The 26,102-nt window shown below is 32.5% G+C and overlaps 1 protein-coding gene across 5 annotated transcripts in view; it reads right to left on the bottom strand.

The window, feature by feature from the left end:
• Positions 1 to 26,102, bottom strand: part of LOC106873450 (dystrophin) — a 562,674-nt gene that overhangs the window by 68,992 nt on the left and 467,580 nt on the right. For all 5 annotated transcript variants that reach the window (XM_014920808.2, XM_052976364.1, XM_052976366.1 and 2 more), the window contains 7 exons: positions 25,544 to 25,700; positions 25,305 to 25,434; positions 16,754 to 16,911; positions 9,499 to 9,633; positions 2,985 to 3,115; positions 2,067 to 2,161; positions 288 to 348 (listed from right to left, as the gene is read on the bottom strand). In XM_014920808.2, the coding sequence (XP_014776294.2) occupies positions 288 to 348; positions 2,067 to 2,161; positions 2,985 to 3,115; positions 9,499 to 9,633; positions 16,754 to 16,911; positions 25,305 to 25,434; positions 25,544 to 25,700 (867 nt within the window). The remainder of the gene's footprint in view (positions 1 to 287; positions 349 to 2,066; positions 2,162 to 2,984; positions 3,116 to 9,498; positions 9,634 to 16,753; positions 16,912 to 25,304; positions 25,435 to 25,543; positions 25,701 to 26,102) is intronic.

Here is a 26,102-nt window from a genome sequence, read left to right as displayed (position 1 = left end):
TATATATATATATATATATATTAATTATATTTGTGTGTGTGTATGTAGACCCTCTCCCCACATACATTGGATTGAATATACAGCTTATCCATTTTAGACCTTTTTTAAGAACCTACCTGTCTGCCCAAAATTGTAAAACTGATGTTGACATGAATGTGTAAACTGTCAAACTGCTTGATTAGAAATGCTGACAAACTGCCTTAAGAGTTAATGCAGCACACTATTATATTGAAATGACAATGCCTCCAGCAAATTACAAGATCTTACAGAATTATCAAATTACTTACTTGATGTAATAAGGCACTTTATTAATGGCTACAGATCGCTCCCAGGGATTTTCCACTGAAACTGAAATGATTTTTTTAATTAAATAAAAATTAACATTTTGTTTGAATCAGTGAAAATTGTTATTGAATATTTCATTGTTATTTAGTTTTAAACATGCATAATGATAAATTTTTCTCATATACCTAGAAATATTTTATTTATATTTATGACTTTTAGAAAATAATTAGCTTACACAGAGTATAATGCCACAACACATTTAAAACAGAGAGAAATGGGAAACTGATATTCTAAAGGCCTTTAGATATGTTGCCTCTCTAAGTTTCAGAGCTGTTTAGGAAAGCGAGCACAACTACTGTGTACAATATAAGTTTGGTTGTTCATCTCAGATCATGATTTTCATATATTCATCTCAGGCAACTGAAGGTTGTGTTGGTACATTTTATCTTGTGTTGGATTTCCTCATTAATATCTGCATTATGTGATAGGAAACTATCCAGATATTTAAAGTGCTCTATATTTTCTCCCATTTGTTTATGTATCTGAATAGAAGTATCAGATTCTTGTATGCTGGGTGCTTGTGATGTTGAGGAAAACCATGTACATCCAGTGGTAAAACAGATGATGGAATGTCAGTATTTTCAAGCAAGCTAATATCTCCTGCACTGAAACCATGATTATGCAACAATAACTTGGAAGAACTGTCCATGTTAAATAAATGGTGAACCTTCAGTTGTCCAAACATGTTTCATTTATAGCAGAAAGAAAGAAACCATACATGAGGTAGACAAGGGAAGTAGTTCAAAGATGTACTTCAAGGAAAATTCGAAAAAGAATGGCATTGATATGTCCAAATGGGTATTATTGGCAAATAACTGACACAAGTGGAGATGGATCAGGTATGATGGCGCACAACACTTCAACAGAACATGAGCCTAACATTTTGGTAATAAACAGTGTAGAAAGTAGCAAAAAGTGACCATCACAACACCTCGTCTCTCATGAGATAAGAAATGCCTGGTTTGCAACTTGTGGATCCCACATTGGTATACATAACTACAAGTGGGTTTATAAAAGCTGAATCTGTTGAATAAACATTAACTTTGAGGGATTCACGAGGCAGACACGCAAAATGGTTCATAGAATCAGAACTATTCTATCAACTTAGTTCTTTGATTCAAGAAAACTATAAAGGATTCTCATCCTTGAACAACACTATTACTGTTCTCTCTCTCCCTATCTCACCCTGCCCCAAAATGAACCAATTTATGCATTTAACAATACTAAAGTTAAATTTTAATTGGTTCTGAAAATCCATTACAGCTGTTCTTAGTTCCAGAAAGTAAAGCTATTAGCATTGTTTATGAAAGTCTGAAAATTTCTACAATAATTGTATATTAACTGTTTTCACTGATACATTCATGTGAAATTAAAATATTTCATTACAACTTTTGTTTCAAATGGTTGCTGAAAATAATATATACAGAATACATACCTATAACTAGCAAAAACTAAATCTTTTTCATTTGCTATGATACTCTTATCTATAATATATATTTCATTCAGAATAAACTTCTTCAAGCATACAAATATTTCACTTATGTATACTTACACAATCTAATGTTTATAAAATATAAAACTATTTTCGAAAATGCAATATCAAAATATACTGTGTTAAAAAAAAAAACATATCATGCAAATTTCATTTGTAGTAAAAGAAAAGTATTAATTCAACCTGTCAAAATTTAATTACATTTTAAAATCAAATTAATTAAACTTACCAATAAGAAAATGTTGAGAATTAGGCCCAAAATCCCTCAAGGCATCTTGAAGTTGTTTCAAACGGTCCTCAATAGCTAACTGTAAGGCTTTCCATCTGAAGTAAATCATACAGAGATTATTTATTTATAATTATGTGATTAAATAAGCTAAAGCAAATGATGATACTGATAGATAAGTGTGTACTGTAAGACCACTTTGTTGTTAGACTTGTGTAAATAAAACAAAAAATTATGCTGGATATAAAAATTTGATACATTTTGAAGATTTGTTCAATATAATTAGTTACAAATTTAACAAATAAAATTAAAAAGTTTGCATTAGAACACTTGCAATAAAAAAAAGGTGAAAAGTTAACAGGATAAGTATTATAAGGTTTTCTAAAAGACAGAAAAATTGGCTATAATTGGTTAAATGAAAAAAAATGTTGGTAATATTTAATGGCTATTGTGCTGTGGAACTAGCTAAGTTATATTACTCTGGTGGCTTCAATTTATCTGAGTGAGTAAAAGAAGCACTACTTAATATTTGCTCCGATACAGCACACAAAAATAAAATTGTAATGGTCACCTCACTTGCGCTAGTATTGAAAAAAAAAAGCAGATATAAACAGTCAGTGAAAAAGATAAACAACAATTTTAATAAAATTGGTTGACTTGCTGGTCAAATGTATTTCTGTGCAAATATACTGAAGTAATGAAATTTTAATGTACATCAAGGGTAAAATATCTCAGCAAAAATAATGGCATTACACTCACCCTGCTAAGGAAATTAAATCTCAGGAGAAGTCATTACTTCAGTAATTTATTAGGTTTTTTTAAAGGTTTTATTGAAATATTTTTTTTTACAGAAATTAACAGTCACAATGGACAGACATGTGAACAATTCTCTATAACAAACTGTATAATCATAAAACTAACCTAGTATTATAGTCTTCTAGTTGCTGGATATTTTTTGGGGAAAGTACCACTTCAGAAGCTTGTAGCTGGTTAGCCTGGTCATTAACATTATCAACTTGTCCTTGAAGAGGTGCAATTCTTTGTTGGAACGCCTGTAAGCAATAGAAATGAAAGAGTAGCTAAGTTTTTGACATTAAGAACCTTGCATATTAAGCACTGTTTCCACTTATTATTGATTTTTCTTTTTTTTACTAAATATGATAAAATGATTGATCATATGTGTGTTAGTACATATTTGTGAATATGTACTAACACACAACCACAGTGAAAATAAATCAGGATAAATTTTAATGACTAGAAATCTACTCTTCGTTTAAAATGGTAGTGTTCACTAAATTTACAATGATTCTTTTAAAGACTACATTATATTTTTTAAGCAGTATGTCACAGGTGAGTAGTTGTCCCCATCTCTAAACAACATTCACTCTCCTTTACAGCCTTTACCCAACTGCAACCCCTGTTCTCACTTCTACTCAATTTGTATCTTGAAGACCCACCCTGACGAACCATCATGACAATTTTATCTTTCCAACTTCAATCTAAGAACTCCCACTTCTTCTTCTCTCCTCTATAGCAAGAAACTTGTTCTGTTCTGTACCCTTCTCTCATCTCCTGCATAATACCACCTCCCTCTCTACAGTAGCCCCACTCAGTCAAAGAGGATCTACATGCTGATTTCACTAGTCCTGGTGTCTTGAAAAAAAAAAAAAAAACCCCACTCAGTACAGTGGGTGTTTTTTTATGGCACCAGCACATATAAAGTTGTTGACATTAAGAAGAGCACCCAGTTATAAAAACCAAGCTAAAGGAGACATTGGAGCATGATGCAACACTTTGGGCCTGACTGGATCCTGTCTAACTGTCTTATGCCTGACAGCATAGAACATGGATATCAAATAATGATGATATGTTGCAATTTTCACACACTCAGATTTCATGTCCATTTAATAGTGCTACATTATTAGTAACAGAATGACAGTCTGCTTTAATAGGGAACATGGTAGATATTTAAATTATTCAATCTTAGGTTAAAAGTTTTCATTATCAGTTGTATTTCCTACAAGACAACGTAATGATTTTAAAATTTCCATTCCACAAAAGAAAGCTTTAAAGAGCTGTAATTAAACATTTGTTACAAAACAAGTTGTATGAAATCTATAAGCTATCTCTCTCTCTCACACACACACACGTCAGCCTTTAAAGTCTGTTTTCCAAGCTTGCATGAGTTGGACAGTTTGACTAGAGCTGGCAAGCAGGAGAGCAGCAGCAGATTCCAGTCTGATTTGGCTTGGTTTGTATAGCTGGATACTCTTCCTAATACCATGCTGGGTGATTTTTATGTGGCACCAGCAGAGGTGCTTTTATGTGACACCAGCACAGGTGATATTACATGGCACCAGAATGGGTGCTTTTAGTGTGGAACCAGGCTCTAGCAGACCAATCCTCTTCATCAGGGGGGAGTGGCATCAACACTTCTGTTGTGAAGGATGGGTCTTCTTGAGTACAGCAAAGCACCAAATATCTCGGTTCTTTGTCATCTCCTCTGTAAAGTTTAGTGTATGCATATATATACACAAACATATAGCTTAATGTTCATTCAGTGAAGTCATTCATTATAAGTTCACATGTAAAATCATCTTTATAACATTTCAGAATAGATTCATATATTGTGTTCCTTACAGACATCTGATTTAAAGAGAGAATCTTTCTAAATACAGTTTATAAGAATTTCACTCATAACTTAGAGAAGTGCACATTGCATGAAGGTGGGAGAGTTATATTCCTTCAAGAGAGGGTGAGAGAGAGAGAGAGAGAGAGAGAGAGAGGTGTGAAACACCACACATACAAAGGAAAACATTACAAATATTACAATTTTCTTTTTGCTGCTTAAAGGCTGCACTTAAACAGCATTCATTTACTTTGAAAGTACCCACACTGAAGTAAAACTCTATGAAGAAGGTCATGGTATATAGTGTCAAAAACCTCTGAATATAATCAAATGTCAAACTTGTCATTTAAAACATTCTTCCTGTATCTCTGCCATGCATCAAAGATTGTGTCACTGCACTACATTAACAAGCTCCACAAATCATTGAAGTATGACTGAATTTCCTGTGCTTTGACAAGTTTGTCAATTATTAGTTAAGTGGTATAGAGTTTGTTGTTATTCCTTTCACTAGTCTTGTCAAGCATCATTAGTTTTGAAGAATTAGTTTTGGAGTGTGGTTTCATTCTATGAGTATGCAGTGTAATGGGAAGCAGAAGTGTCATTGAATTCACAACTTGGTAATGCTCAGAGTTGTAGCAAATTGCAGTGATGTGCTCAAAGAGACTCCCTTGTTATAAATTGATTACTCCACCCTTAAGAATAAAGGAACAACAGAATTACCCCTTATTTTTGCCTTTAAAATTCAGGTAAAGTGTAATTTCCCTCCTAGTGGATATGCTGCAGTATATAACTGGTTAGACTTGAAGAGACATTATGTCAGAACACCTGACAATGATACAATCAATAAGATATTAATGCTTTGGTATTAATATAAGTACTTGTATCTATATTTTTTATCTTTATGTTTGTTATAAGTTTTTAAGGGGTTAATCACTGGCTGACTGCACTTCTGGTGGCAAGAATGACAAAAGAGTGTGTAACTTAATGCAAAGAATATTCTATACCAATACAAATTGAAAGCTGCACCTTTGTGTATGTGTATATATATATATATATATATATATATATATATATATACAATACACACATATATAGAGAGAAACAGAGAAAGTCACTTGTTAAGATTATCTCTACTGATTTTCTATAGAAATTATAGCCAGTATTGATTTTAACAAGTGATTAATTAGTACTGTTAACATAGTAGAATACAGTATTGACTTATAAAGCATTTAATATACTTTGTATATTATATATATATAATATAATGGTGAAGGCACATGGCTCAGTGGTTAGAGCATCGAGCTGATGCTCGTGAGGTTGTGAGTTCAATTCCTGGACTGGGCTGCGTGTTGTATTCTTGAACAAGACACTTCATTTCACGTTGCTCCAGTTAACTCAGCTGTAGAAATGAGTTGCAGCATCACTGGTGCCAAGCTGAATCGGTCTTTGCCTTTCCTTTGGATAACATTAGTGGTGTGGAGAGGGGAGGCTGGTATGCATGAGCGACTACTGGCTTTCCACAAAACAACCTTGCCCAGACTTGTGCCTTGGAGGGTAACTTTCTAGGTGCAATCCCATGGTCATTCATGACCAAAGGGGGTCTCCAATAATATAATGAAACACGATGTACCTACAAGTCATTAAAATAGAGAGAGAGAGAGAAAGAGAGAGAGGGGGGAGAGAGAAAGGGAGAGAGAGAAAGAGAGAAGGAGAGAGTGAGACACACACACACATTTAAGATAGATATAAACATGGTGAGCCTCCATTCAATTTCCATCATCACAGGTACTTGCTTAATTTGAGGTTATGATAGAAGATACTTGCTGAAGGTTCTGTGCAGTTAAACTGAACTCAAAATTGTCTGGTTGCAAACTGAACTCAAAATTGTCTGGTTGCAAACTGAACTCATTAACCACCAGCCATAGAATGTTATTCTTTTGGTGAATTATGGCCACCTTCACACAGAATCAACAAACCATGATTCATTCTTATGCTAACCAGTGTTTCTGAAGAGATTTGGTAAATCATTATTCTTTACAGTAATGCATATCATACAGAGATGATTTTCTTTTTAATTTTGCAAACAATAATATAGACACCTTATGTTTGGAGAGAAATAATTATAGAAAAAGTATCTTTGAAACATTCTTCATCAGTTGACATCTCTTATGCTAATGTCATTATCATATGGCATTAAAAAACTACTTTGATATAAAAATTTGTGGTTACAAGTTTCTTCTAAGTTAATAACAAATTGACTGTATTTTAGTAAAAGACACATGTACACACACCCATTTTAACCACACAACCATATATGACCTTATCACATTGTTCCTTCCTATTTATTAGATAGTAGCCTACGTTTAAAAACAAAGTTTCTTGCATGAGAATTCTTAAAAAATATGTACTGTATTAAAAATGTTGATGTCTATCACTGTAGCTCTTTTCTTATAAGTTCTCTCAATATCATTACTTGACCCAATGACAGTGACGAAATTTCATTCTCAAATTTTAGAGGAATGTATTTTGGCAGGTTTTAGGGTGAATCTTAATGTCACACCGAGAGCAGCAATCCAACAAAAACAAGAGTGGGTAATTTAGAGACCAATTTTTCTTGGTCTCTCTCCAGAAATGTCGAACAAGTTATACAGATGTTTTCTAGCTATACCCAGATCATTCATTGTGCTCTTGACATCAAGATGGTTTTGTGCAAAAACCAATACTATCTTTTTAACTTCAACAGATTAGAATATCACAGAAAGCAGATCTAGTATAATCATGGTTTCTTCACCACTTCATGAACCCCCAAGTTTTTAGTGTACCTTCCAGTACTTGCCTTTCTTTTCTATGTTTCACTAACAAGCAAGATAGTAGTTGGTTTGTGAAACTTGTATGCCATTAATTTCTCAATTCTTTGTCCAGTTGGTTTCCACAACATTGTTCATTTAGTTTGCAAGAGGAGAAAATTTATTTAGACACTATCTACTCAACCCATAGATCAGTAATACTGGATGTATAGTTAGTAATGACAGATCTTTCATACACACACACAAACCATCCATGTATGTGAGTTTGTGTGCTTGCATATGCTTGTACATTAGAATACACATGCATTTATGTCCATATATGCATACACATATGGGAAACAAAGTGGTTGTGAAGTTAAGGTGCTGGACAACTGATTATGTAAAATCATGGGTTTAAAATTTACAACTATTTCAAAGCATATAACTGCTTGATTCAGTCTGCCTGGTTGACAAACAAGTTACACACCTATTTCATGTCTAAGTGGTTAGTCATAAGCTTGGCATCTAGCTGCCAAATATTTGCTTCAACAATCAATAAATCGACTCATTTCTGGTGATGATTTTTATCTTTCTTAGCAAAGAAAATATGAGTGTGCAAGCATATGTGTGTATGGATGCAAAGAATTTAATTTTTTTAATACAACTCAGTAAAAACTATAACATAAAAGAAATCTATTTTTCTCAACCTAAATTACTTTTATTTATTTATTCATTTATCTATTTATTTAAAAAAATGTGATTTAGATGAGGAAAAGAAGATTTTTCTGTAATATGTATAAACCATTATATACAACTCTTATCAAGATATTTAGCAATACACTAGTGAGTGAGGGTGTGTGCTGAGAAAGAGAGAGTTGAAAGAAAGTAATTTTTATATCAGCAAATTAGCAACTCATTTCCCTGTCAATATTTTACTACTAATATATAAGTAGAAACATTTTATGATAAGACAAGTGCAAGTTATGGTAGTTGACTATTGTATTGTCAGGAGAACAGTTATAAAACAATCTGTAGATCAGATAATAATAAACTAGGCAAATTATTTTAGTCACTGACTTAACTGACTTATTTTAGGAGAATATTGCTTCAGTTTTTCATATTTCTTCCCTTGAGTCATTCTTTGATAAACTCCTTGCATTTTGTTGAGATTGTTTTTGTAAGTTTATACCATGAGAAAGCAACTGAATAAATTTAGATATTCCCACCAACTTGAAATTATCACCTGAATAAATAAAGTTCTTGGATTAAACCAAGCTATGAAATAATACTGAAAAGGAATAATATTCAATTATAGAATACCATACTAAACACTGAGTATGAAACTGAAATAGACAAGGTTTACATTTAAAAATCACTATAATACAGTGAATGGGTTTCAAATCTGTTTCCATGAAGACCATTCCAGTTGATCAACCAAAAGAGATATCCAATCATTGAATTATTGTGTACAGTCTATTCCACAGATGTTTATACTCTTAATAGTAATACTCAAGCATACTACAATACAAGGTGAAATATAGTTGTAGACACTTGTCCAAAGTGCTGCACAGTGGGATCAAACATGGGGCCTCAAAGTTCTCAACAATTTGGTTATGCCATCTATCTATGGTGCAGTAATGAAAAAGTAAATATCAACAAATTGACTGAACTAATTACTTAATGATCTATTAAGACTTATTTTTCACAAAGATCAAAAGTTACTAGGGCAATTTATGAAAGTTGATAGAAATAAAGGGATGTGTGTTGGAAATATCTGGATTGAAGGGACAAAAAGGTTTAGCAGAAAAATAGCTGAAAATACATCAATAAAGAGTGTATGCGCTAAATCAGGTGGTGAGCATAAACACTAAAGCATGCAAAATATAGTGTAGCTGTGGCTCAGATTTGTATTCTCTGCTAGTTAGGAACTAAAATCTATTTTTCATGTAACTTTATCCATAGTCAATTAACTGAAGAAACAATGACACACCAAAATCTTAGAAAAAACAGGTGTACTCACTTTCGTCAAGTCTATTTCTTCTTGTAGGTTCTCAATAATCACATCACCAACATGTTGCCACTTGGACTTCTCATCCTCAGATTCCTGGAGTTGTTCATTCAAATAATCCATTGCTTCATGGAACACAGTCATTTTCTGTTAAAGGTCAAAATATGAGGAACATAAATTTTTGTAAAATTAAGTTTTACACAGGGAATAAATTATATTTTATGGATTATTTTATTTATAAAGAAATTAATAGAGCAAATGGAAAAATTAATTTTGAACACCCAATATAAACTGATTATTTTCGTAATACTTTGCTGTGATAAAAACAAATATATGTGATGATAATTTTTGAAATGAATTAATCTTTACATCTTGATTTATAAAGAAACATGTATGAAACATAATAGTTATGGTCGAGTTTTATTATAACTGTTGTTTCTGTTGATAATTTATAATGACAGCTACAAGAGAGCAATAGTATCTGTAAATATAATTTTCTTTTTCTTTTAGTTTAAAGTTTGACTTTGGTTATAGATAGTGTCTTAATTTTAAATTAAACAAATATATCAATGCAAATTTTATAGAATTCAAAATATACATTAGCAACTAGATGATATATTTACTGCAATAGTGACTATATAATTAGCAAAGTAAACATTTTCTTCTATCATTCCAACAATATGAAAATTGTGGAATTAGGACATAAAAAAGTAAACAAAAAAAATATAAGTATAGCAAAATAAATGTAAAGCAAAAACCAAACACTCAATTTAAATACTGGTAATATATGTATCCTAAACAATCACTGTGATAAGGAAGGAGCAAGACATATCTCCATCAATTATCATTTGAAAGTAACATATATAGATTAGTTGAATAAAACTTAAGAGTAGTATCTAAAAGTTTATTCCAGGTATAATATAACATGAATCTAAAAATAATGCTATCATATTGCAAGTAACTATTTTTCATTGCAAATAAAAATGTATTTATGTTGGGAATGTTTTTTTTTAAGCAAAGTTAAATAGAATAGTATTTCAGAGTCCCTAAAGAAAAAGTAACAAATGAAAAAGTTTTCAAAAAACTTGGAAACATGAAGAAAGTGTATAAAAATTCAAAAAGTGAAAATGATACTTTGTTATGAATGTATATAATACAGTACTTCAAGAGAAAGTATGCTAGAGCGTAAAATCCATTTAGTGGGCTGGGTACACACTGCTATTGCCGAACTGGAATAAGAATTAATGAAAACAGTGAGGGAAGAGCTAGTTCTGATGTTGCTTGCCCGTCCAATGGTATAACAGACAGTTGAGAAAGCTGGCACTAGTTATCTAGCTTTACTATATAACTCATGACAGTAAAAGCAACATTGTTACTACAATGTTTCCAAATATAAAAAGCCTATATATGGCTTTCAATAACACTTCAGGTAATAACTGCTTTTAGAAAAGTTATTAGTAACTTAGGAACAGAATATTAGTTTTGAAATAGACTAATTTTCAGAAACTGTAAAATAATTTTATTGCTACATTTCATAAAAACCAATATTGTTTACCATTACACTTTGCATCAGAGGCAAGGTGAAGGAGAAATCTAATGAGAGAAATGGGAGAAGCCAATAAAATGAAGTCTCTTCCTTTTATCAACTCACTTTCATTTTCATATTACTTATGACAAAATTATAATCTCATTCATATCGAGCAGAGTTGCATCAACTTATCCCGATCGAAGTTAACATATTAAACATGAGGTTAATACTCAAAAGAAAGACTCTCGCTTTTGGGAGTACTAACCTCAAGACTATAATTCCTGCTGTCTCAGTAGGATTCTTACAGTGTATCTCAGTTAGCCTAATTTCAAAAGGAGACAATGAACAAATGACTGATGTGAAATCCTCATAGCTAACTAGGATCAAAATCTGTAATTTATTCATAGCACGAACACAGTTGCATTCTTCATTTTAATTTAGCAGTCAAGAGAAGGAAAACTTTAGCTTAAGAATTGGCATTACTACATGAAGATTTTATCAACCAATTAGATAAAAAGACTAATTTATTGAATGATCCTCTCCATAAACACTGAGACATTCTGACATTAAGAAATATATTCAAACAAAATTTCACTCTTTAATTACATTTCAAGACATATGATATCAGCAGAGATACAGCTAGTATTTTTCTGGTGATGAATTAATAATAGAGTAAAAACACTGACGTTGAATTAGCATACAAATATGGCTTTTCAATTTTTGGTAGTGCAAAACTTTATGAAGAAGAAATCATGAAGAATGAAGGGAACATGCAGTGAAAACTTTTAACCAAAAATAAGTATATTTATACTTGCTACACTGAAAACTGATAAATAAAAAAGCACTGAGTTGTTAAGATAAGAACAGGACTACTACAGAGGTAACTTGACATTTATGAGTATGGCAATGGTTCCAGCAACAAAACAAACACTTTACAGAGTATAAGTTTACAATCCTGGCTCTGTGTGAGACTTGAAAGAACTTTCAGATATCTTCTGTTCTTCTGAAGGCTTTAGTCAGTCATTGAGTAAGCACACACACAAACATACATATATATAAGCAGAAAATATGGGAAGTGAAATGTGGTTTATAAAGGAATAAATTAATGATCAAGCTTTCAGTGATCAGAAGTAGTTAGGAAATAAAACTTTTAAGTTAGAAAACGATATTAAATTCAGATTATAATAAAGTGTGTGTATGCACACATGTGTGTGTATGTGTATATGTAGAGACAAAAACCCCCTAAGAGATTTTTTTTTTCTTTTTACAGACAAGTTTAGTATTTATAATTTTTACAATTTTCATTTGAAGCTAATACAAGGAAACCTTACTGGATGACTGGTTGCAAAAATAAGTGAGATTATTATTATTTTTCATTAACAATAGTTCTGATTTCAGGTGTACTCAGAAAGCTAAAGTCAAGTTAAAGGGCAGTAAACATGCTAATTAGTATATTAAAAAAAAAATGATTGAATAAAAGATGTAAAATAGTGTACTGGATAATTACTAAGTGACAAGAAAGATATAATGTGAAACAAATAGGAACCCTCAGCAGAGACTCCCCACCACTCAGGTACAAAAAAAAAGTTGCCTAGTATGTAGAAAGAATATTGGGCAGAGAGAAAAGCTCAGAAAAGAAAAAAAAGAAGGAAAAACATGAAAGCAAAAGAATTTGTAACAAGTGTATGAAAAAAGGGGGATTGAATGAAAAAAGAAGTGATTCGATGGGGGAGGTGATATACAGAGAGGGGAAAGGAAGAGAAGGGCTAAAAGTGAAAGATAAAAATATGGGAGTAATAAAAGAGAAAGAAACAGATAGGAATTTGGACAGAAAAAGAATGGGGGGAAAGTAAAATAATGAGTGGAAGTGAGAAATGATAGAGAATGGAAAGGGGTGGTGGTGCTAAATGAGGGATAAAGGCAGAGGAGGGAAAAGAGGCAGGAATGGAAGGAAAAAGGAGAAGTAAAAGAGAGTAAGATAGAGAGATGAGACATGAGTGTAATGGAACAATGTAGAAGTGGAGATATGAAATGAAGGCTGATAGAAAATAAAATGAAATTATAATTGAATTTCAATGAAAACCAAAATGAAAATTGATATAATTTAGTTAAGTATTTTTTTCTTTTGTAATTGCATTGAAGTTGCACCAGAATTGCATCCATTAAATCGATTGCAGAAGTTGCCTTAACATTGCACTTGTTAGATCAATAAAATAAACTAAAATACAAATAAAACATTTAAACATAGAAATCCTGAAAAACAAATGAATTGTTTTGTGAATGAAAATTATTGACAAACACTTAACAGGTGTGTGTTTAGTAGGGAAGGTGTATATGATCTCACACTGGATATCAGTCTGACTCAGAAGATAAGGTTGTTGATTGGCCTAGTGTTCTTTTCATAAATAATAATCCTAAGACAACTGGGTTGATTCACCAGTTTGCCATTTTTCTGCTAGATAGAAGACAGGCCTAATTTCTTCATAAACATACATCCATGCACACACACACACACACTTCTTTACCTGTAAAGCTTTAGATATTTTCACAGAATTTTAAATAATAGCACATCCCTTTTTTATCTGGTAAAAAATGATTCCTGAAGCTTTAATGCAGAAGAGTTAAGCTAATTTGTGTTTCCTGATTTGTTTTCTAGTCACGGCTATCTTATTTTGAATAAGACAGTGATATATTCATTTGAAGAAAGAAATAATTGCTACATCAGAAGATAGGCCAACTCGCATAAAAGGTCTCTCTGAAAGTGTTGTACATTTATGCAGAAGAAATTCAATGTCAGATTTTGTTTCCTCCACCTAGCCAATGCATTAATGAAGTGCAGCTATCAAAATATATTTGGTTAACATTACAAATCTTCACTCTGCCCACACAATTTGGCATTCATTTTCATGCTTCCACAACTTATATATCATTTAGTTGTATATCTTAAAAATATAAATTTATGATAGTGGTGAATCATATAAATTATGTGGCACAGATATTTACAAATGACTTGTAACATAAACCTTTCATTTTTCCCATACAATCCTATAGAATGCTTTTAAGAGATGGTTGTATAAGAGAACTTCTATTTGAAGCTGACCTGATTTTTATTATCAATTCAGCATTGACAATAGTTTGAAACCTGTTAAAAGAAATATTGAAGTAAAGTGTTTAGCAGACTGAATTCTGTTTCCTACTATCAGGAAGGCAGCTATCGTAAGGTAGGAAGTGGCAACATACAAATTATGTTCTATATGGTCAATACAAGCGGTGAACTAAAAACCATATCAAATGTAAGAAGCAGTTACAAACAGCATCATTTGTTACTTTATACACTGTAGATTGGCATTAAGTTTTTATTGTTTAGCCCTTGTTTAGTTCTGATCAAGCAGACTATCATTAAAAATGTAATATCCAGCCAGGTCTATCACATCTTTTGATATGTTAGGGGCAACAATAATGTATCTTTTCATTTTCAAGATGGTAGGGTGAAATGCTAGATAGAGGTGGTGAGGCAAGACCTTCGTACATTGGGCCTCACCGAGGCGATGACTACGGACCGAGACCTTTGGAAATGGGCTGTGCGTGAGAAGACCCGGCAAGCCAAGTAAGATCGTTGCCAGTGCCCCTGGACTGGTTCTTGTGCGGGTGGCACATGAGATGCACCATTTTGAGCGTGGCCGTTGCCAGTACCGCCTGACTGGCTCCTGTAGGATTTTCGAGCGAGATCGTTGCCAGTGCCCCTGGACTGGCTTGTGCGGGTGGCACATAAAAGACACCATTTCGAGCGTGGCCGTTTTCGTGCGGGTGACACGTAAAAGCACCCACTACACTCTCTGAGTGGTTGGCGTTAGGAAGGGCATCCAGCTGTAGAAACTCTGCCAAATCAGACTGGAGCCTGGTGTTGCCATCCGGTTTCACCAGTCCTCAGTCAAATCGTCCAACCCATGCTAGCATGGAAAGCGGACGTTAAACGATGATGATGATGATGATGAAGTTCCGTCATTGACTAAAGGTTAGTATTTTTCCTTGTTATTTAGGCACTAAAGGTGATAGATAGAAAAGTGACAAAAGTTTGGAGCAGTTGGATCATATTTTAAGAGGGCCTCTTGTTTTTACTGATAAATGGACTGTTAATTCATTTGAGAGACTAACATAGTAACACATATGATAGAAGTGCAATTTATGCATGACTGAAATTATGAAAAGTCAAAGAGAAATTTTCAAGACAAAAGAATTACCTTTCATGATCCTCTGTATTATAAATCTATTATTTGATTGATTAAGAGAAAGGGGTGGAATGGGGATGGATAGACAAATAGATTAACTGATTTAGAGCAGAAAGGAGAAAGGTGAAAGACAAAGAACACAAAAAAAAAAAGATTTAAGTTTAGTAAAGAAATGACAAAAAGTTGTTGCCAGAAAAGAAATAGGCTGATAAATACACGGATAATAATACTGGGTATAACTAGAGAGAATACTCACAGAAAAACATAGAGAAGATGATATTGCATGATTTGTCTGATCTAAGTTACCATAAAAAGATTAAAAAAAGAAACCATCAAAAGATGTAACTAATGATGATGATATAAAGTACTTGCAATGGAAGCAAAGTAATATGAGTATTTTTAATTAAATTCCTGAAATAGTAAATGTAGCAGCCAAGTGATTAGATAGCCATGGCTCAGAATTGCTGTGGTTTTATTAGCATTACAAATCAAAATTTAATATCCTGTTATTGTTAGTGACCTTGTTCTAGGCTAATGCAATTGATTTAATCCTTAAATTTCAATAATTACATATTGTTGGTCTTGAATATGAATGTGTGTGTGCATGTGTGTGTACTAATGTTAACACTCAAATTGAAAGGTAATACTTATGCTCTAGCAGGCTGAGCAACCATGTAGAGGTTACTGTGTTAGCTCATATGTATATATCATTATTGTTATCAACAGTTATTGTCCACATTCCATACTGGCATGGGTTGGACAGTTTGAGAAGATCTGATAAGTCATAAGACTTCATTGAGTATCAATGCCTGTTTTGGCATGGTTTCTACAGATGGAAACCTTTCCTAATGCCAACAACTTTACAGAGTGCACTGGGTGCTTTTCCATGTCACCAGCTCTAGTGAGGTCACTTCTTCAATGTCCAGCTTTCCATGGAACTGTAGGTTGAGCAGAGATGTATTTGAAGCAGGATTTTACAGCTGGGTACTCTTTCTGATACCAACCCTTACATGTTTTAGAAGTAAGGTATTTTTTATTCAACAAGTCTTCATTATCCAGCAAACTCACACACAAGGCATTAATCAGCCTGGGTTACAGCAGAAGACACCTGCCCAATGCATATACACACATATTAAGAAACACACACACACACACACACACACACACAAAGCATAGTAAAAACAAAGAGAGTTAGGGTTGCTCGCTGTATGCTATACTGTATGCATAAACTGAAAGTGAAGCCATTGGAAATATGTACAGACAACATAGATTTCTTTGGGATGGATAGATAGACAGACAGATAGATAGAGACAAATAGGCAAACAGATGTGTGTGTGCGCGTATGTATATATATATATATATATATATATATATATATGTAACACATAGGTACAATCTCAGAGTTCCCTAGATGCATATAGAACAATCTTTATATTCACTTATTCTGCTCAAAGTGGCTTAACTGTTAGTAGAAGTAGAAAAGAACAGAAAAAAATGTTGTTTATCTTACCTCAAGGACTTCATCAATTTGTGATTGCCATTCATTGCAACTTTGATTAATTTCTGCCCATTTGCGATTGACTAATCTCACTTGTCTTCGAATCTTCCGGATTAGGTAATGTGCCTCTCTTTCAGGGGACATATCTAAAGCAGTTAACCCTTCGACATCTGTAAAATAAAAAGTATTAATTTAATGACATTTACATGCAACAGCATTTATTTTTCTTTTCATTAAAAGTCACTATCAATAAGATAGCAAGCAAGCAACAATAAAGTGGACCTTATGTAACCATTTATTTGCTGGGTGTTACAAAGGTAAAGGAAAGAAGAAAAAAAAGAGTTTCCATTTGAAGAACTGCTATGATGAGTTACAGTCATGTAGACGTAAAAGGGAGATGCGGAAATTGAAAATCCTTTCACTATATATTTCTTTGTTTGAGGGCTTCAAAAAGATGAATGGACAATTGCTGGTAACAAATAGTGGGTTATATGCAAGTTTTAGCACAAGGCCAGCAAATTTGGTGGGGGTAGGGTCTAGTTGATCACATTGACTTCAGTGCTCAACTGGTACTTATTTTATCAACTCCGAAAGGATGAAAGGCAAAGTTGGCCCTGGTGGCATTTGAACTCAGAATGTAAAGACAGACAAAAAAATGTCATTAAGCATTTTGCCCAGCATGGTAATGATTCTTATGCAAGTGAAATATTAATATAGATAATTAAGTGTTAAGCAGAGTACTAATCTTAATAACTTGAATAACCTAATAACTATAGTAACTAGAATAGTAGTAACAGTTTAAACTGCCACAAAATTACAGGAGATGCATTACAGATGGGAATTACAGAGGCTTCAGGTTGAGAGACAAGGTTAAAAAAAGTAGAAGAGTCACAATAAAGGGGTAGGTTTAGTATAAGCCAAGTTGGATAACATGCAGTTTAGTTTTATATCAATATGTGGATTTACATACATCAAACAAGTGTTTTTAGTTAAAGAAATAACTGTTTTGAATTTGTTAATCAAGAAAAGTATTTGAGAGAGTTCCCTGCTCTGTAGAGAGGTGAGTACTGAGAAAATTAGATGTGGATGACTGGGTCATGAAAACAGTTCAAACTATGTATAAGGTTATTGTGCGCAATATTTGCATACAGTTTATGTATACAACCTATTTAAACACACAACAGTGTTTCCCTTCAGGTAGATAATCTCCGGCCTTCAGTTACTTTCAACATCTCAAATGTACTGGAAACAATCTCAAGTAATAATCTCATTTATCAAATCAAGCTACTTTTCCTTCTCAATAATCCCCAGTATGATTTTGGGAGTGCCAGAGCTACTAGATACTCAATATTCTGCACCACATACCAGTAGTTTCTTGCTTTTGAGAACTTTTTCAAAAGCAATGTTGCAAGCCTTCAACTGAGTCTAGCAAAGAACTTAGAACGGCTGTCTGTCTATGGTATTACCCTTGTCTCACTATATGAAATGAAAGTTCTCTGTCAGCTCACTCCATTGCAGTTTTTGATGATGAACTCCATTCAAGTCCCAATTTATCAACTCTAGTATGTCTCAGGGTTCCCTTATTTCTGCAATACTCTTCTTTTTCTACCTTGATAGTGGTTGTGAGTTCACTGTGCTCCTAAATACACACACACACACACACACAGAAACTTATGAAGATGGTATCAAACCTTTCATAAACTGGTGTAATTCACATGCAACTTAGACAAGCTCAGTGATGTACAAATTCTTTTAAAGTATCTTTCATGAAGGACAAGACAACTTGAATCTTTATGATCTCTATGAATGATAAATTCATGCAAACTACATATTAGTAAAATAGTAAAACTGCTCTCTGAAAGCAAAAGTTTCTCTACAAGTACCAAAACTACTTTAGTCCTGAATAGATGGTGGCCCTTTCTAAGGCACAAAATATATCCTGCAGAATACTGCTTTGCTCACAAATATGGAACAGTACCATTTTTGTAAAATCACATAAAATAAAAATGTGCTGGGGGTAATCAAGAAGTCTTTATCTATCTATATGCTACAAGTTTTACACATCTACAGCTATTCCTGCTCCTCAGATCTTACAAATTATGCAGTTGTATTATAAAAGTGTTGAATTTAATCTTTGCCAAAGCTCATGTATGTATGGTGCTGACACTAAAGTAGTCATTTTATCAGTTGATTCCCAATAAGATAACAGTATTAATTGATTTTTTAAAAATGCTACTACATTCTAGCTAATTTAGACGATATATGCTTTGTAATATTTATGCATATTTTCCTCATAATACAACTATAAAATTTTATTTGGCCCTGGCTGCTGCATATACACATTTTACGAATGTCTTTCACTCCAGAATGTACAGGTGGATATGAATGTTTGGATATTTATGTGTTTTTTCATTATGCCTGTCATATTTTTTAATTAGTATTTTAAACATTTTCAAAATGAATTAATACTTCTATTATTGTCTAATAGCTAAATAATAATAAAAAAAAAATCCAGACGAATATGGTTACTTGTATAATTATATAGTACAGTATGGTTAAGTCTAAATAAAAATGTGACTAGAATTTTTATTTCTAAATTATCAGAAGCTTAGAAATTATAAAATAATACATTTTTGAATATAAAATATTTAATATTCATAACAGATTTTACATATTAGTTTAAGCAAGCAAACAAGAATAGATACATGCACAAATTGATTATTTCATGTATAAATAGTTCTATTAGATGCAAGTTCTTTTATATTAATAGATATAATTATAATTTTAGTGAATAAAGGGACAGCAAATTGGATTATTACAAAATTATCACTGTAGAAAAGATTAGAGAAATGAGCACATTTAGAATAAGCTTTAAGGTATCAGAAAACCAGAAGAGTTCCTCATAGATTCACTAAAACAAAATAGCTTAAGAATATGACAAATCTCTGTAACAGAATAGGGATAGTAATAGCTGCAGGAGAAACAGGAGAAAAAAAAAAGAAAGAAAAGAAGTTATAAACAGGGTAGATGAATGCAATGCTAATATTGTAGAAAGAGGAGGAAATAAAAAAGAAAAAAGAGCACGTTGCATGAGTCATCAAAGTCAGGTTCAAAACAATTTAACTATTTATTTTTTACTTTGAATTTTTCTGTTTTTCAATCAATCTCTCATGGTTTACCTAATTCCTTTTTGATCAATACTTTTGACTGTCTTATTGCATTTTCTCTAACCCACTTTCTATCTCTTCCTCTCTTCATCCTTCTATCTCATTTAGTGCCTATTAATTTTATTCTTCCTTCCTCTATATTTATCAACTTACTCCTCACTTGACTTTTATTGCTCTCTCCCCTTCTCTTTGTTGTTTCTTATCTTTACTCTAACCCCTTCGGTAAATATGTGTTCATCTTTGTGATATTCCACTGTTAAGATAGCCACCTGATGATCATAGTTATTGATTTACCATTAAATAAAAATGGCACCAACAGACAGTATTGAATAATTTCAGGCTTCAAACAATGTTACATTAATTACTGTCCAGAGAACTATCAGGCTAACAGATAAAAAATAGCAAAAATACAATATAGTCATCAACATTTTGATGCTTTTTTTCATGCTAGCAGACAGTATGCTACAAACTGTCTCAGTCTTTTGTAACCTCTTCTTCAAGGACCATTTTCTTGAGATCTGACATCACCAATACTGATAACATACTCCTATTTCATAAGCATTTTTTAACCCAATAATAGTTGTCCATTTTTTCACTCAATAATAGTTGTCCATTTGAATCACATATTCATACTAGCATAACAGTCTTCTTTGTACATTTGGGCTGAAGCTATTAATACTGAGCCATTCTGTCATTTCACTTGTTTTTTGTCTACCTTTCATGTACATTGGCAATAAACATCAATTTTTCTCTAGACACTACATATCTTCTGTATTCAATGTCATATCTCACAGCCATGCTGCAATACATTTCTTAAACATGCTTTAGAGTCTGCCTTTAGCATGAAGAGAAATATTTTGATACTATCAGTCAATAGTTTGCTGAATTAGTTCACTTCTTATCCTAACTACAATGCATTCACTACAACCATTCCAATACCAATAATTAGATCAACTAAACAACAGAAATTAGCAACTACATCTTACAAGTCTAAATAATTAAAGATTTCATTTTATTCTAACTGCTAACTTCTGTGCATCTATTATGCCAGAAACCTTAATTCTTAATCAATCTGAAAAAGATTCTACTGAACATTTTTTTTTCAGATGCATTGCTGGTATTGAGTATACATATATATAAAATTTTGAATTCCTATATATGTCTTGTTATTGAACAAGGACAACTCCCAAGTGCAATGGAATTCCCTACATGCCATTTGGTGCTTATTAATTTCATATCTTTTAGCAAACACACAAATGTACACACATATACCTTTACTTATTTTTCAAGTAAGCTTTTTTGTTTTCCTCCCATTCCACCAATTTTCATACATCTGCTGAACTATAGGAAAGTATGCTGTCACCATTTTTTACTAATGGTGCTAATGAAGACATGCTGTGCACACATGCCTCTCTTTCTCTTTTGCAAACACATACATATAGTGAGGCAGCCCCAGGCTATTCAGCACATGTCAACCCTACAATGTGTACCACACTTTCCCAGTTCCGACCATTTCATGAATACAGCCTGGACACAGCAATAGCTTTTAATACTTAATCTTTTTGTTTTTTTTGTACAATAGTTCAGCTGGAGATGGCTCAATTTTCTGTTACTTTAAAAATATTGTTCTAGAAGTGATCTAACCTACACTTTATGTTACCAAGTTTGTATATTTTTATTAGGATTAAGAAATTTTCTCTAAGTTTTCTCCAGATTCTCAAATTTATGTGGCATCTCCAAATTTTAGCACTCAAATAAATCCCTTTGTTTGCCAAGTGCATAGCACCAGCCTTGTATAAATGTGTGTACATGTTTGTATGAATTTTTTCCTTTTACAAACTTTGAGAAATATGAACAAAATTGCTTTAATGGTGGAACTTGAAATAGATAAAATCATACATGATAGCATGTATAATATTCTACTCTAGGCACAAGGCCCAAAATTTTTGGGGAAGGGGCCAGTCAATTACATTGACCCCAGTATGCAGCTGGTACTTAATTTATTGACCCCGAAAGATGAAAGGCAAAGTCGACCTCAACAAAATATGAACTCAGAACATAATGATAGATGAAATATCACTAAGCATTTTGCCCAGTGTGTGGATGTTTCTGCCAGCTCACTGCCAATAGCATGTATAATATTGGGTTAAAAAAATCACTTGGATGGTAGCACATCTGTCATAACCACAGAAAATGTGGGTTTATGTCCCACAGACAGCCTTCAACTTTTTCCTATCCAAGGGTTTTCAAACTCAATATTCCATATGACATAATAATGGTTTTATGGACTTCTACCATTAAAATGATTTTATACACACACACATTGAATCTCTTCATAGATTCTGTCTACCAATTTTCTTCTTAAGGTATTAGTTGGTCTAGAGCTAAAGCAGGAGACATTGCACTGTGAGAGTGAACCCACATCTGTGTGGTTGCAAAGCAAACATCTTAATCACAGAGTCATGCATGTATTCATTAACCATTTGATAACAGTTATGTAATTATGGTATTATTGTTGCCATTCAACCTGTGTTCAGTCATACATTTGTTCTGACTGAACAAATCTATGATAGCATTCTTGTCCTAACCATTCAGTCTTTCTTTTCTTTTTTTTTTCTTTTTGCAAGTCTAATGTACCTAGTTATGTTATCTTTTCTCCTTTTTGTTTTCTATTTTTAAAGACAATTTGATGGAAGTTAGACTGCTCTCTCTTGTAAGTTGAGTGACCATTTAGAGGTTTCATTGTTAGCTCATAGTAGTTTTTACCGATGTTAATTAAAACTGAATGAAGAAAAATCTCATCTTAATGCATCTGCTAATGCCCAAGAGAAAAGCATGAGCTTTATACAATTCCATCCTCCACTTCCTTTTAGTAAAACATTTTTTTCTTTTCATATTACTTCTATAACTAGCTACTTAAATAAACTCACAGGTTGCCAGCAGATAATGAAATATTGTCATTATATTTATACTGATACACACATATCTCTTCTAGATCCATTGTTAGTTGTGGGGTAGAACAGGTGAAAAAGAGAAGCATATTTATTCTCAGCAGCCATTTGCAATTATTATCACCGGAAGTCATAAGAAGTAATTCTGATCAATCCAATAGGTGGATGGGGAGAAATTTTTAAACAGGAAATGAAATGGACTGATTAGAAAGAAACAATGATATAATTATGTAGTCTCAAAGTGGTCATTATATGCAGGAACAACATACCCCTGAAACTTGGAGGAGCAGGAATGCTTCATCATTGCCATAACAACTGTAGCAGTCATTAATAACAATAGCATGATGACCATTATAGTAATCATCTTGTCTTTAATATTACTTATTCCACTGAAAGTATTTATAAATAAATCCAAATAAATACCTGACCTAGTAATGTTTCTTTGAAGTAATTCATGAAATATTAAATTCTCTGAGAAGCATGCCTAACAATAGATGCTCTATTCACAACTGGGAGTTTAAAGGTGTAGTAATAACTTAGTGGTCAAGTATAAATTTGGATTATAAAAAACAGTTTCACAGAATGAAACAGTGGATTTGATGTTACCAAAAAGAATTCACACATCTTTTAAGCCTTCTGGTGTCTATATGATAATTACAAGTCATATACTGGGTTTTTGTCAGTCACAGAGTAGATATTTTATTAAATTCATTAAATACAAGGGTGCCAAGGGTCAAATTAATTGTTCTTATACTAGGAACATAGTTAATCAGAATGAATTACAAGGACAACTCTGACAGTCTCACACATTTTGTATCAATGGTTAATCTTCCTTCTTAGAAAAAAAAACAAAAAAAACCCCTTCAACCCTGATTAGTTTCTGGCTCCCTACAAAGATCAAGTATTGCTCACATATCTGAGACAGTGCTGCTGTAACACACAGATATTTAGACTACATACCAAAGAAGTCCACCTGGTTGTTTGACAAAGACTCATATACCAGCACGCAACAGCTTCACACTTTTATTGCTGTTTCAGATATGTGAGCAATACTCTCATGTGGATCATACTTGAACTTTGTAGGGAGCCAGCAACTAATCAGGGTTGAAGATTAAAAAAAATTTTTTTTTACATAATGCATCGTTTCTTCTTTCTACTTTTACTTCTATTACTACAATGATTTTAACTTCTCTGAACAAGTATGCTACTTATCACCTCCATTTAAACTCATCTAATGAGTCCAGTTTGTTTTTCTTTTTGGAACTTCTATCATGTTTTACACACCAAAATAAACACATTTCTCAATTATGCCTTTCTATAGCTGCTACCCCTTGGAATTTGCTCATGCTCATGGTTTTCCCACATAAGTTCAAACTGAACATCAGTTGCACTGGTCATAACAGTTTGCAAGGCAGAGAGCTTTGAAAAGTTTATGGGTGCTTTCTCTTCTCATTTGACTAATTAAGAATATGAAACAAAAAAACATCAATAATAATCACATCAACACAACTATTGTTATTAATGCCAGCTTCAACTGTATCAGCATTACCACTACTACATTTGGCTACTGATACTATCATTAGCATAGCTAGCTGCTACACTCAAAACATATATATCAACCAAGTAATGTTTTTTTTATTCATTCCATAAATGAAAATTAGAGAATAACTAACTCTTCTGGCACTTTCATTTAAAAGACCCCCCCCCCATCCTACCAGCATTTTTGCTTTCAGAAATTGTTAGACACACAGAGCACCATAATGAAGGTACAGTAGTTACATCTAACATGAACAAAGCTTTCTATAAATTACCTTATAAACACTTTTCCCTATAGCATAATGAAGAGAGGATCAAAGTAAAATCTCAGCATAAAGAATTTATTTTTCCCAGGAAAGTTAAATATCTAAAAACGCATGGACATCAAAAAAAAAACAAACAAAAAAACAAAACAAAAAAAAAACTTCTGAAAGTCATATTAAAATATCATAAAGGCTATCATCACACATATGCAAAGAAAGTGCTTAAATTCAATTTGATGACTTTATCAATGGGTACAGAAACAAACTGCTAAAACAAATGATCAAAAGGAATACTTAAACAAACATAATATACTGAAACGTTCTAATTAGTTTTAATATATTTTTGAGATAACTATCTTATTCTGAATATAATATAGAAAATATCTTTTAATCATATAAATTCTATCAAAAATTTGCTTTATAGAAAAGACAAAACAAAATACATCAGACCATTATCTGTATACCTCTGCTGTAAAATAGGAACAAGAAACTATATTTTGGTTTTTGTTTAATATATTTGGAAAATGTAATTTTACTGTTGATAGCTGAAGAATGGCAGCATGCATATTTTTTTAAGGGTGTAAGTGAAACCAAGTATTTTAAAATTGAAAAAAAAAAAAAAAAAAAAAAAAAAAATTATATTTACCTAGCTCCACACTTTCTGAACTATCTGTACTGAGTCGTCTTTCTTCACCCTCTTCACGTAGGTAATACCTTCCTGCTTCAAGATTCTGTTCAACTACAGGACGCTTTAAATCTAGCTGATCTCTCAATCTCTGGGGAAATTAATGAAATGTGAAGTAGGTAAGAAATGATGTTGAAAATAATATATGAACAAAAAATGTTTGCTGTAGTCAGAAGTTATGAATGACTATAAATATTTACCTGATTTTCTTCATTTTGTTGTTGAACCAATTGCAAATCTCCTCCAACAGGTTGTTGGGAGATGAGCATTCTTTGCTGTTGAGTGATCCAACTAGTAAGGTCTTGTAGTTGAAGTAACAAGTGTGTCCATTGTTCTGCATTACTCTCCAAACGCCCTCTAAAACAGAAAATAATTGGAATCAGACAGATAAGATAATAGTATTGTTTTAGCTAATACTAAAATCAGAATGAATTTAAGAAAACCTCAAGAGCCAGAAAAACAAAGAAGATAAATCATAAATATTTAAAAAATGATAAATGTAACATTTGTCAAATTTTTAAATGATAAAACCTTGATGACTAAATGAAACTTTAAATTTACTTTCTACTCTGTTTTCTGACAGAACACTTAAATGCAATCAGTTTCTTTCTTTGGCATATCTTTCTCTTTCTCTTTTCTCTTTACTTGTTTCAGTCATTTGACTGCGGCCATGCTGGAGCACCACCTTTAGTTGAGCAAATCGACCCTGGGACTTATTCTTTTTAAGCCTAGTACTTATTTTATCGGTCTCTTTTGCCG

The sequence above is a fragment of the Octopus bimaculoides genome, chromosome 2 (assembly GCF_001194135.2).
Source record: "Octopus bimaculoides isolate UCB-OBI-ISO-001 chromosome 2, ASM119413v2, whole genome shotgun sequence".
NCBI classification, from domain to species: Eukaryota; Metazoa; Mollusca; class Cephalopoda; order Octopoda; family Octopodidae; genus Octopus; species Octopus bimaculoides.
The sequence above is the reverse complement of the archived record's forward strand: the minus strand, read 5'-3'. Positions and strand labels throughout refer to the sequence as shown.